At 54.9% G+C, this 13,307-nt stretch overlaps 4 protein-coding genes across 4 annotated transcripts; all 4 read left to right on the top strand.

The window, feature by feature from the left end:
* Positions 1-601: 601 nt before the first annotated feature.
* Positions 602-1,555, top strand: ANC2 (ADP,ATP carrier protein 1, mitochondrial precursor; the record flags this gene model as incomplete). Its single annotated transcript, XM_001464947.1, has 1 exon — positions 602-1,555. One exon carries the CDS (start codon positions 602-604, stop codon positions 1,553-1,555), a length of 954 nt encoding a protein of 317 aa, XP_001464984.1.
* A 4,585-nt stretch (positions 1,556-6,140) lies between these two features.
* Positions 6,141-7,094, top strand: ANC1 (ADP,ATP carrier protein 1, mitochondrial precursor; the record flags this gene model as incomplete). Its single annotated transcript, XM_003392375.1, has 1 exon — positions 6,141-7,094. The coding sequence occupies one exon, from the start codon at positions 6,141-6,143 to the stop codon at positions 7,092-7,094; it is 954 nt and encodes a 317-aa protein (XP_003392423.1).
* A 2,915-nt stretch (positions 7,095-10,009) lies between these two features.
* LINJ_19_0180 (conserved hypothetical protein) lies at positions 10,010-10,501 on the top strand (the record flags this gene model as incomplete). The annotated part of the gene is made up of 1 exon (XM_003392374.1): positions 10,010-10,501. The coding sequence occupies one exon, from the start codon at positions 10,010-10,012 to the stop codon at positions 10,499-10,501; it is 492 nt and encodes a 163-aa protein (XP_003392422.1).
* Positions 10,502-12,083: 1,582 nt separating this feature from the next.
* Positions 12,084-13,307, top strand: LINJ_19_0170 (putative map kinase; the record flags this gene model as incomplete). The annotated part of the gene is made up of 1 exon (XM_003392373.1): positions 12,084-13,307. One exon carries the CDS (start codon positions 12,084-12,086, stop codon positions 13,305-13,307), a length of 1,224 nt encoding a protein of 407 aa, XP_003392421.1.

The following is a 13,307-nucleotide window of genomic DNA, read 5'->3' as shown; positions in this document are numbered from 1 at the left end:
TTGAGCCTGGCGCTCAATGGCTTGTGCTGCGGTCTCGTCTTTACGTCTGTTTCACCTGTACGTTTTTTCTTGTACTGCAGTGCTGCACTCACTAGACTATCTGTTGCTCTAGCGTGTGTTTACAGAACCGGCCAAGGATTGCTGTCCTTTATTGTGGGTCGCGTCTGTCTGCTACAGACTTCTGTTTTCCGAATCGATACCAAGCATATACGAGTGCAGTGGCCGTTGCTTGAAAGAGCCACACGCTCAAACAAAGCGGGCCCTGCTTGCTGCGCCGTAATATGGTCGCCAGAAAGGAAAACGCCTAGTCTCTGCAACGTGACGAGGTAGCGAGAGAAGTGTCAGCCGTGATACGCTGGTTGCCGAATGTAAGCACCATATCCTCTTTTGGAGGCTTTCTTGCGGCACGCTGCTGCCACGGCAGGTGGGCAGGAGTGTGATGCGGGCGGGGGGCTGCAGTCTGCACTCGACGCCACGACGCCATCCTTTCGTACTTTCCAAAATGTTTCCTTTACTCCGTCTTTTTCCCAGATCTGCTCGACATCTTCCGTCTCTTCAATCGCCCTTTGCACTTCAAGGCTCTTTCCGTTTTGTATCAAGCATGTCTGCCAACAATAACTCTGCGGCGGCTCCGAGGAAGGCGCGCCAGGATATGCCGAAGCTCGGCTTCTGGGAGGAGTTCATGATCAGCGGTGTTGCCGCTGGCGCTGCCAAGACGGCTGCGGCGCCGATCGAACGTGTGAAGCTGCTGGTGCAGAACCAGGGTGAGATGATCAAGCAGGGCACGCTCGACCGCCCGTACAGCGGCGTGATGAACTGCCTGACGCGCACGGTGAAGACGGAGGGCTTGTACGCGCTGTGGCGCGGCAACCTGTCGAACGTGATCCGCTACTTCCCGACGCAGGCGCTGAACTTCGCCTTCAAGGACCAGTTCAAGCGTATGTTCAACTACAAGAAGGACCGTGACGGCTACATGAAGTGGTTCATGGGCAACATGGCGTCCGGCGGTCTCGCCGGCGCTGTGTCGCTGTGCTTCGTGTACTCGCTGGACTACGTGCGTACCCGCCTCGCGAACGACACGAAGTCTGCGAAGAAGGGAGGCGAGCGCCAGTACAGCGGCATGGTGGACTGCTACATCAAGACGTTCAAGACCGACGGCCTGGTAGGTCTGTACCGCGGCTTCTGCGTGTCATGCGTGGGCATTGTCGCGTACCGCGGCTTCTACTTTGGCCTGTACGACACGCTGCAGCCGATGCTGCCGGTGGACAACTTCATTGTGAACTTCATGCTGGGCTGGATTGTGACTATCGTGTCTGGCCTGATCTCATACCCGCTGGACACCGTGCGCCGTCGCATGATGATGACGTCCGGCACCGGCAAGAACTACCGCAACTCGTTCGAGTGCTTTATGCAGTGCGTGAAGAACGAGGGCGCGGCTTCGCTGTTCCGCGGTGCTGGCGCGAACATTCTGCGTGGTGTCGCTGGTGCGCTGGTGCTGTCCGGCGTTGATGCTATCAAGCCGTACTACATCAGTGCTCGCGCCGCGAAGAATTAAGGAGTGAGAGCAGTGAGACGTGCGTTAATCTCCCCCCTCTCTCTATCCTTATAGTATGGAGAATGAGGTGAGGGGCTAGGGCGACTGACGACGCTTTTCTTCTGGTGTTCACTTTTGTTGTGCTTATCTCGGGTTGTAATCCGGACTAACCTGATGTGTGCTCCCTGTGCTTTCTTCTCTAGTGTTTTGTGCCTCTTCTTGTGCCGTTGTCTGTGTGCTTCTTTTCGTCAGGCATTCTCGGGTGTGAGATATGTATGAACTTGGCGGGCCAAGGCGCGGCACTGCCATCCCCATTGCACTGCTGCTGCTTGGCCTCTTTCCACGTGCGTGTGCGTGTGTGAGGGAAATCGAGGGTATGTGAAACATCCAGACGAAAAGGATGTGCCAAAGAAAGACAAGGAACGCAACACACACACACACACACACACACACACAAAAGGCGGGCAGAAGGCCGGTGGTGGGCGTGGTGTTGCCCACTAGAGCTGGGAAGAATATGAAAGTGATAGCGTGCATCTTGTCGATGTGATCATCGAGTCATGGGCTAGTTTTAGGTAGGAGAGAAACCATAATTTCTAAAAAAGTGAAGAACGTGCGTAGTCAAGTACGAAGACCACACACGTATATCGGCGGAACTAGGAAATAGATCATACGCATCCACCTACGCGTGTATGTCGGTGTCTCTGTGTGCGATCTTTGGCAGCGCGTGTTGTTTCTTGCGCTCTTACTTTTCTAAAGTGTCGCTGTCTCTGTTTTTTTTTTTTTTTTGGGGTGGGGGCTTTGTGGTCGCCTCTGGTGCATCTCTCTCACGGTGCGCAAGCTCACAAAGGCGCTCGCCTGATGGGGTGCATTTCCGATACAGAGGATGGAAAACCAATGAAGGAAAAGGGAGAACGGCTGTGGGGGTTGTTTCTCTTACTGTTTTTTTATTAATGATGGGCTTTTGGCCCGTTTAAGGAATAGCGACGAAAGGAAGATATGGAAGGCACTTCCACACAGGCACACAGGGACACACAGACACACGTGTCGTTATGCGTTGCTGTTGGTGGGATGCATCCACGCATATGTGTTTCCCATAAACACGTGCCACTGTATCTTCTACAGTGTTCATAGGTGTGGTGTGGATCCGGGAAGACGCGAGCAACGCGCAGTCGCTCGGTCTCTTATGGGGGAGGTGTGTCCATGTCGTCAGCTGAGTCCGCATGGCGTGCCTATGCCCGCTGAACTGGTGAAAAGCGCTCTGCCCTCCAGTTGCAGTACCCCCTTCTTTCAACCCTGAGTTTTACCATCGCCGCCTCTCGTCATTGGCTGGAACGCACGGAAAATGGAGTAGGCCATGAGCTATTCTCATCCCCTCCCCCTCTTCGATTGCGAAATGTGCGCATGACATGCTGTGCCGAACACTTCCAAGGCTTCCTCGTCTTGCCCACACGCTTCTCTTCGTGCTTCTTTGTCATGTCGAAATTGTGTGCATCAAAGGACTCGACAACGGCGGCGTCTCTTCACACAACGCACTCCACTTGTGATCTATCGAACCCATCCCACACGCCTGCACCGACTTCATTTCCGTCCTTCTCATGCCCGTCCACGGCAACACCCGGAGCCTCAATGAAGAGACGCGCTCACACGTCAAAAGGAAAAGCAAGTGAAACCATAAGTATTCTGTGTGGCTCTGCTGTATCACAGTTGACGTGCACTGACATATATGTGTATCTGCTTGCACTTTATCTACGCAAGGGCGTCGCCATTTCCCTGTCTCTTCTTATTGCTGCTGCCATCCTTTGTGCCCTCTCTTCCTTTTCTGTTTCCTCTCAGCCTTGCCGCATAAGAATAGCTGCGAGGGTGGGAGTTGAGAGAGGACGCCTCCCGCTCTGTATGCGTGTGCCACTGGTACACACATAGGTATACGTGTCCCGCAGTCACCAGGAGGCACACACGCACACACAAACTCATTAGCATGCAGCGGCAGATACTGGCAGGCGCGCTAGTACCTTTTCTGCTGTTGATTGATTTTTGCCCACCGGCATTTCCTCTACCGCCTTCCCCGTCACCCCTCTCCGGGCCTTTTAGATTGGATGCGTGCGCTCTCTCTGTATTACTCGCCCTCTGCACCGCTGCATCAGCGCAGCGCTTTGCTTTGCGCCGGTGCTTCCTCTTGTTTTCGGGCCCTTTGCTCTCATCTTTTTCGATAGTCTCACCAGAGATGACAATGCACCCCCTACCACCACCAACAAATTGACTCATGCTCGCACAAAAACGAATGAAGGAAGCGTTTCCACAGCGTTCGCATCAAGCGCCTCCATCACCGCCTTCACGGTTTACGTCCCTCTTGCTTTCTTCTCACTCGTGGCTTTGTCCTTTCCATGCAAGCCAGGCAGACACACAGTAATCAGAGCTTGCAAGACAAAATAAAGAAATGGGGAGAAGAGGAAAAACGCATGCCTGCTCACCTGCACAGAAACTGCAAAGACGTCTCCTCGCGCTCGAGTGCGTCGACACATGGAAAGGAGCTTGCAGTGACCACTGCCGTGCGTGTGAACGGCTGACGCGTCTTGTGCGGCAGGTACACAGGCGTTTTTTATTTTCATTCTCTCACTCAAGCTCGACGCAGCAGTTCGACAGCGCCATCTGCCTCGTTGCCGCTCTTTCGCCATGGCGCTGCTTTCTTTGCAGCATCGGAGAGGGGGGAGGCGAGGCGAATGCTGCACGATAGAGAGACCGTCTTCTGCTTACCTGCTCTTTCCATTATATACATAGGGGCGGCAGTGTGGAGTGCGAGCGCGTGGGATGAGGGAGAGGGGTAGAGTAGGCTGCTGCACGTGAACGCACCCGCAAGATACTTTCCAGCGCACCCCAATTTTCTTTGTTTTATCTGTACCTTTAAGCAGCCCCGATAGCGGTGTTAGGGAACGCCTCAGTGCGTGGTATCCGCGGTCCAGTACCCCCACTCTGTGGGAATGCCGAGCAGCCGCCCGCCCCTGTCCCCCGCCAGTGCCGAGGCACTTCTGCTGCTGATAGGGCCAGGCACCTACGGCGTGTGGGAGGTCAGAGCGACTTATCGCTACTGATGTCGGCGGCCGGGGTGCTGGATGGCGCTGCGCCGGAGCGACCTGTGATTGTGAGCATATTTGTGCCATCCATATGATGGCTAGAGTGTGAGCGTGACTCGAGCGTATTTCGCCCGGCCCTCACTGCCCTGCTGGTGGGGTGGGGCGCTTGTGTGCCACCCGGAGGGTGATGCGCCGGGTGGCGAGCAGCACAATGGGAAGCGACTGTGAGGCAGCCTACTTGGTGGGCGGGTGGGCAGAGTTTGAGGCAGAGACGGCGCTCCGATGACTGTGTCGGCGCATTGCTGTAATGCGCTTCTAGCGCTGCTTCGCACCGCGCGGAATGGGGGCCTGTGGCAGGCTGTGAGGGGTAGGGTGGAGTGGAGCTCGTGCTGTATGGCGGAGGATGCGCCGGGAAAAGTGCACTTCCTCGCAAAAACCGCTTCTTCTCCCTCCTCTGTTTTTACCAATTGCATCGTGGTTTATGCACAGGGCGTGCATGTGTGTTCTTTGCTTTTTGGTTGCCTGTGATGACATGCGCTCACCTCTGTCCGTCTCTACGTCCGCATTACTCCCCCGCGCGACGCCTCCGCAGCCCTCTCTCTCTCGGATCTTTTTGTTCCTTCCTGCACTCCATTCTGCACTGCTCTCTGTTGAATTGTTATTTTTTTTTTGCTTACGTTCTTGCTCTGCTGCAACAAGTCGTCTTCTCTTCGCATGGTGTGTGCACAAGGCGAGAGATATAGATGCCTGCAGGAAAGGGTCACGCGCCAGCATCCGCTGAAAACTACAGCGATGGTCTGTATCAAGTCTCTGCCTCCCCCCCTGTCGAGCTTTACTTGCCAGGAAGTGCAGTTTTGTTCAACTTCCGGCGTGTGTGCATGTGCGTTCGCTTGACTACTTGATGTCGTTGAGATCGCGCCGAGCGCTTGCTCACACCAAACGGATTCTCTAAAGCTGAGCGTGTGCCGTGCCTCTGCGAGGTATGCGGCGAACTTGAGAAGGATTCGCACATACATGCCTATAGAGAAAAAAGGGATCTCAAAGGAAACAATTGGAAACATAATTGCGTTCAAGCATCGGGAGGGTCAACACGTTGCTCTTCACCTTCACCTCTTTGGCAGAACTGATGGCCGGTGTTTCGTCTCTGCCATAAGTGCTGGAGACTCCGCTTCATTACCGCTCCTTCTTTTTTTTCTTCGGAGGCAGCTGTGCAGTGTAGCCGGCAAGTGCTCATCACGACACATACGTGCTGCTTCATTCTCCCCCGCTTTATCACCTCGTTAGGTACACTCTTCTTTAGAATCACTCTCCTCTGCTATTCTATCGCTTTCTGGCCCATTGACCGGCCCGCTAATCCCACTCACCCCACTCACTCACCCACGACCGTCGCTACGCATGACCTGCCCCAACACATACAGCTCCTTTCCGCTTCTTCTATTTTTCCCTTCACTTCCGCTTACCACTCTTTGCCCATATTTCTTATTCACTTGTTTCAGTATACACCAGCGAAGCCACATATTCACAACCGCAACGAAAGGATGTCTGCCAACAATAACTCTGCGGCGGCTCCGAGGAAGGCGCGCCAGGATATGCCGAAGCTCGGCTTCTGGGAGGAGTTCATGATCAGCGGTGTTGCCGCTGGCGCTGCCAAGACGGCTGCGGCGCCGATCGAACGTGTGAAGCTGCTGGTGCAGAACCAGGGTGAGATGATCAAGCAGGGCACGCTCGACCGCCCGTACAGCGGCGTGATGAACTGCCTGACGCGCACGGTGAAGACGGAGGGCTTGTACGCGCTGTGGCGCGGCAACCTGTCGAACGTGATCCGCTACTTCCCGACGCAGGCGCTGAACTTCGCCTTCAAGGACCAGTTCAAGCGTATGTTCAACTACAAGAAGGACCGTGACGGCTACATGAAGTGGTTCATGGGCAACATGGCGTCCGGCGGTCTCGCCGGCGCTGTGTCGCTGTGCTTCGTGTACTCGCTGGACTACGTGCGTACCCGCCTCGCGAACGACACGAAGTCTGCGAAGAAGGGAGGCGAGCGCCAGTACAGCGGCATGGTGGACTGCTACATCAAGACGTTCAAGACCGACGGCCTGGTAGGTCTGTACCGCGGCTTCTGCGTGTCATGCGTGGGCATTGTCGCGTACCGCGGCTTCTACTTTGGCCTGTACGACACGCTGCAGCCGATGCTGCCGGTGGACAACTTCATTGTGAACTTCATGCTGGGCTGGATTGTGACTATCGTGTCTGGCCTGATCTCATACCCGCTGGACACCGTGCGCCGTCGCATGATGATGACGTCCGGCACCGGCAAGAACTACCGCAACTCGTTCGAGTGCTTTATGCAGTGCGTGAAGAACGAGGGCGCGGCTTCGCTGTTCCGCGGTGCTGGCGCGAACATTCTGCGTGGTGTCGCTGGTGCGCTGGTGCTGTCCGGCGTTGATGCTATCAAGCCGTACTACATCAGTGCTCGCGCCGCGAAGAATTAAGGAGTGAGAGCAGTGAGGTTGTTATGTAACGTAATGATTTGTGCTGACTTCCTAGTGGAAAGGGCGTTGGAGTTCGACGGTGGTATCCGAAGACGATGTGGATTGACTTCAATACGGCACTCCCTGTGTCCCGACACCGACCACATTCGCCCTGGAGAACGAGAAACTACCTTCTCCACACGGCACTTAGTTTCTGCTCGGTTGCTTTTTTTCCCGGGTAGTGAAGCGGACGAAGCGCCGTCTTTCCTCTCTGGCTTCTTCGAGCCCCTCTCCGAGGTGTGTGACAGTGTGTATCTGTGTGGTTATCTTTCTCGTAGCTGCGCACGCCAGTCTTTGTGGGGGTTGTGTGTTGATGCGCGAGTTCGTGTGCACCTCACGTCTCTCTCACCTTGTCACCGCTCACATCTTCAAGGCACGCCGTTGTTTTCGCCGTTCGCGATGTGTGTTGTGTGTGCTTTCCAAGGACCGGGATTTGAGGGAGGGTACGCGTGTGTGTATGCGTGCTGGCGTATCTCGTACGCGGTGGAATTCCAATGAGAGCAATGTAATGTTAGAGGCACAAGTGCGTCTGTGTGTGCGTGTGTCTGTGCGTCTGTTGATGAGGATTTAATGTTTGCTACGTCTTTTTCCTCTCTCTCACATCGGTTTTCCTCTGACTTCTCATTTTTCATCTCGTTTTAACTCCCCCCCCCGGGGAGGTGGGGGGGGGGGCGAAAAGGAGAACAAACAAAAATAAAGTTCGCGACTTGTCTTTGGCTAACATAAAAACACGCTCATTTTCCACTCTATTTTTGTTTCAGTCTGCCTCTTTGTCTTTGTGCTGTTGACTTTTCTTACGCCCTCCCTCCCCATACGTACGTGAGTCTGTCTCTCCCTCTTCGCCCCCCTCCTCCTCCCTGTGCGTGCGCGTGTTCGCATCTGTGAGCATGTGTCAGAGTGATAATGCTGGTGTGCGTGTGTGCATGTGCTTCGCCTGTTTTTTTTTCTTTTGCTACCGTGCGATGCCATACACACGTGTATGGTTAGCACTTTTTGATGTGAAGGCGCAGTGCTGCGTGTAGGTGCATGTGGATGTATATGTGTGTGCGTGCGTGCGAGTGTCTGCGGTTCAGAGTCCACGTTTGCCTTCGGGCACGAAACCAACTGAGTGTTTTTGCATGTGTATTTGCGTAGGTTTGCGTGACGAGTATCTGCTTTTCTTGCGCCTCCCCTTCCCTCAACGTGCAGGACCATATCCGTCTTGTTCCTCATCGTGCCTGACCGTCCACCAACTCTCCTCCTTGCTCGCTCCACGCCGCAGCTTTCGTCGCTCGATTTACTTCCGATTTCACCTTGTATGCATTTCGCACCCACTCGCCATTATCTATTTTCCTATTTTCTCGACGTATTTCTGGGGGTAACCGAACGGTTTCCTCGAACAAAGAAGGCGCGCTTCCACGTAGAGGAGGAGAACAGCGAAATGGCCGCACCGTACAATCACGTGCGTGCTCACGTGCGCCTCTTCACCACTCACTTGAGCGCACATGCGTGTGTACACACAAGAACACACACGCTGACGTGCATGTGCCACTCCTCCTCACGTTGAAGAAAGGAAGAGAGGAGGAGCTACCTATCACCTCCCTCCTTTACTCTTTCTTTCTCTTCTGCTTTCACAGCATCGGCGCACGTGTCTGCGTGGGTGATATGCGTATGCCTATGTGTGTCGCAGGAAGGAGGTGGCGAAGACACTGTAGAGAAAGCGGAAAATACACTGGTAAGTCGGGCTCTCACCTCCTCACCTCCCTGTCGCCCCTTCATCGTCCTCGCCGCTCCTCTCTGTGACCCCGAGGCACTCCTTTCCCACGTCTCCAATGGGCATATGTACGGCATGGAAGCGGCCTTCCCTTGCTCCTCTCTCCGCCTCAGTGTAGTCGGGCAGCTTCGCAGTAAGGAGAGACAAAGGAGGAGGCGCGAGAAACACAAAAAAGAACAAAGCAGAAGACAAGAAGAGCGACGTGTTTGTGTGCTTCGTTGTTGTGTGCTCCTCATCGCCGGTGATCTGCACTTCCTTTTTGTGTGTGTCATGCGTCCTCCTCAGCTTCCCTGGTTGTCTCTGGCACCGCTTCATATTCCTCAGTTGCAGAGAGTCACAACTCCGCCTTCTTACCCCACCCCTTCCGCAAGCCGTGATGACACTGAACACGAATACGCACACACACGCACACACTACATGTGTTCTTCTCTTTCTGTTTTTGTTTTCCTTGATGAGTGTGACTGAGTGTGATGACAATTGGCTATAAAGAACACAAGCAACAACAGGAAAAAAAAAAACAGCTGAGCAAGCAGCGACTCTGACGACGTGTGCTGACGCGATGGAGAAGACAGAGGGATTTGTGTGCGCCAAAATTCGACAGCGCGGAGGGAGATGTCTGTGAGGGCAACATACGGGCCCCTCTCTCGCAATGTGTGTATCTCCAGTTATCCTTGGATTGGTGCGTAGCACCCCACCCCCGTCTGAGAATTCTCGCGACTTTGGTCCGTTACCTCCCCTTCCCGATGATGCACGGGTGTTACCAGTTTCAGTCGTCACGATATGACACCGACTCGCACCTTCTATATTTCTCTCACTGATTCTTCTTTATCACTCCACACCCCTTTGTTCTCCTCTCCCCGACTTCTTGCTTTTCTCTCCTCTCTTGGGCACTTTTACATGTGTCGCACTTCAGAATTGTTCAACTCGCAAGCGAACACAGCTACCGACATCCACGTGTTTGTGTGAGCACTAACACATCACACGGATATATTCCTTTTTTTTTTCTCATTGACAGCCTCACCTCATCTTTTGCCGGGGTACTTCTGTTGTTGTATACACACACACACACACACGACACACTGTTTCTCACACAACTACTTCTATCAAAGGCAAGCGACCGGAAATGCCGAGGGGAGCTATCCCAACAGGCCAGGACTGGGAGGAGCAGCGCTTCAACTTCCAGCAGCGCGGCGGCGGCGGCTCCGCTCAGCCTCGCAAAGTGACGGAGCGCGATGCCAACCGTGCAGTGCAAAGCGGCCAAAACGTGCAGGTGCAGCGGAAGGAACATCAGCGTTTCAACCAGCAGGCCGTCAGCGCGGGCGCGAACGCGAAGAAGCTCGACGAGGACAACGAGACGCTGAAGGTAAAGAAGGTGGATCCGCACCTCCGCGTGCGTATTATGAAGGAGCGCCAGGCTCTGAACTGGTCGCAGCAGGATCTGGCCCAGCGCATTTCTGAGCGTGTGTCCGTAGTGGCCGAGTACGAGAGCGGTAAGGCGGTGCAGGAAGAGCGAGTTATTGTGAAGATGGAGAAGGCGCTCGGCGTGCACTTGCGCGGCGCCAAGGCTGGCGAACCGATGGGCAAGACTCGTCCTACTCCGAAGCCTCAGGAGTAGGCGGACGAAATGAAGCACGCGCTTCTCTCTTTCCGGCGGCAGCACCGCCCTGCCGGCTGTCGGTGACCGCGCACTGCATCACCCTAGTTCTGACCTGCGAGCTGGCGTGAGGGAGCCGAATAAGACGAAGGACGAAGACAGATTGGCGAGAGCGACCATATGAAGCGTTCGTCTTGATCGAGTCTCTTCCTCGTTGCGTGTGTGTGAACGCGTGCATGTCGTGGTTTACACGAAAAAAAAAACAATAGGAGGCGAGAACAGCGAAATGCGCCCACGAAGTCTTCAACGTGAACGGAGCAAACGAGACGAAAAGAAGTCCGCGGCCATTCGGAGTCGAATAAAAAGTGGACGCTGACGCGCTGCTGAGGCCTTTCGCTCCCTTCCACTTTTTTTTTTCACGGCCGCTCTCTCTCTACGTATCTGTGTTGTTCTCATTTCGCTCTGAAGACGAGCGAATACCGTGCTCAGCGCCCCGTGAGTGCGCGCGCAATCATCGTGGGAGGCGAGGAGACGCGTGTGCGAAGAGAGGAGAGGAGCGAGAGTGGGCGGAGACTTTTTGTGCGCTGGAGAGCGAAAGTGACGTTCTGCCTTCAAAACGTCACGTACGAAAAGAGACACGGAAGAGATTCGAGAATCTCGCCACCTCCGTCCCTGCTTCCTATTCCTTTGCTTGGCTTGACTGCAGGCTCGATGCGCACAAGCGGTGCAACGGTAGCAGCGTCAGCAAAATGAACAAGAGAGAAAATGAAGGTCTCGACACCGCGCGCTCCACTCATTGCCATATGTGTGTGCGTGTGCGTGTTTCTGTGCGCCTGCCTACGTGCTCCCTCCATCATCAACTGCATCTATTTGACTTCTTCAGTCACCCACTCTTCCCCCCTCTCTTTGGTTTCTGTCGCATCATACCTTTGCTGCCCCGAACGCCTACTCTCACTTCATGTACATTCAGCGAAAGTGCTCGTTGTTGCATTGCTTTCCTTTTTTTTTACCGTTCTCCTTCTACTTACTCCCTCCCAGTGCCACACACACACACGCACACGGACATACTTATCCCTGTGTGCAGGCACAGCGACATACGCCCTGACGCAGGCGCGCTAAACTGCGCACGTGTGTGAGAGGTAATCACTCTACGCGGTGGAGGGGGACAGTACGAAGGAGAGCCAGCAACAGCATCAAGATTCAATCGAAAAGGGCAGAAAGAGACATCGATTACCATCACCACAACGCTTCCCCGGGAATCATTAGCCTTCATTTTTTTTGTGTTCGCATTCTCTGGCTTCACGTCGTTGCCGCTTTTTCATTTTTGCTCCCCTCCCTCCTCCAACTACGGCGCCAACGTGGGCACACTTACCCCTTCGCACACACACGCACACACACACATACACGCATACATACGGAGGTAATCATCGCCCACTCCGTAGGCCATTTGCATGCGGCCTCCATTGAGTACAACTGAGCCTCTCTCCCTCCCTCCAACGCACGCATCGTACCCACGGTGACTGTTTCGGTTTCTAACCTCAGCCTTTTTTTTTGGTCTTGGTTGCTTTTGTACTCTTCTCGCGCCGCTTCTAGGGTTGGAGAGATGGAGCGATACACGGTGATGGGCCAGCTAGGCGACGGATCCTTCGGAACGGTGAGTAAAGCTCAAAACACGAGCACTGGCGAAATCGTGGCGGTGAAGAAGATGAAGCAGCGCTTCCACAGCTGGGAGGAGTGCCTGCAGCTACGCGAGATTCAGTCGCTGCGCAAGGTGCAGCACCCCAACCTGGTGAAGCTGAAGGAAGTGGTGCGCGAGAAGACAGAGCTTTTCATGATTTTCGAGTACTGCGAAAAGAATATATTTCAAATTCAGCGCCAGCGTGCCAATGAAATGAGCGGCACAATGGCCTTTAGTGACAAAGAGATCCGCAGTATCATGTGTCAGACGTTGCTCGGGGTGCAGGCGATCCACAAGGCTGGCTTTATGCACCGTGACCTGAAGCCAGAGAACTTGCTCATCTCGGGCGACTTGGTGAAGGTCGCCGACTTCGGCCTCGCGAAGGAGATTCGCTCCCGCCCACCGTTCACGGAGTACGTGTCGACACGGTGGTACCGCGCGCCGGAGCTTGTGCTGCACTCGACGCACTACAACTCCCCCGTCGACATCTGGGCGTGCGCGGTGATCTTTGCTGAGCTCTACCTGTGCCGTCCCCTCTTTCCGGGTACTTCAGAGAGCGACCAGCTGTTTAAAATTTGCTCCGTGCTCGGCTCCCCGGCCCCCAATGAGTGGGACGAGGGGTACCAGCTAGCGCGCCGCATGAACATGCGCTTCCCAACCGTCGCGCCAACGCCGCTGCGCCACATCCTCACCACGGCACCGCCGGCGGCCGTGGACCTTATGGCGCAGATGCTGCGTTTCAACCCAGCGGAGCGACCCACCGCGACGCAGTGCCTGCAGCACCCGTATTTCACTGGCAGTGGCGGCAGCTCTGCGCTGTACGCTGGCATCGCCACCGGCCAGCCGCACAACCCGTTTCAACTGGCCGCCAGCAGCGCGGTTGCTGCGCAGTCGATGTCGAATGTGGGCTTGACCAGCAACAGCAGCCCGCCACCAACCACCTCGAACGCGTCCCTCTTCAAGTACGCTAATCTGTTCAACCAGGGGAATCGCAGCCCGCTCTCCGTTAGCAGCACCTCTGCCCCATTTTCGGGCAGCAGCGCTCTCCAGGGAAGCGTGACTAGCAGCAACATGGTCCGCTCTGTACCAACGCAGCGCAAGACTTCCGTCCCAAATGCAGTGGACAGCGACGACGAGTTCAACTTCTGA

This window comes from Leishmania infantum, chromosome 19 (genome assembly GCF_000002875.2).
Source record: "Leishmania infantum JPCM5 genome chromosome 19".
Taxonomy (NCBI): Eukaryota; Euglenozoa; class Kinetoplastea; order Trypanosomatida; family Trypanosomatidae; genus Leishmania; species Leishmania infantum.
The sequence above is the reverse complement of the archived record's forward strand: the minus strand, read 5'-3'. Positions and strand labels throughout refer to the sequence as shown.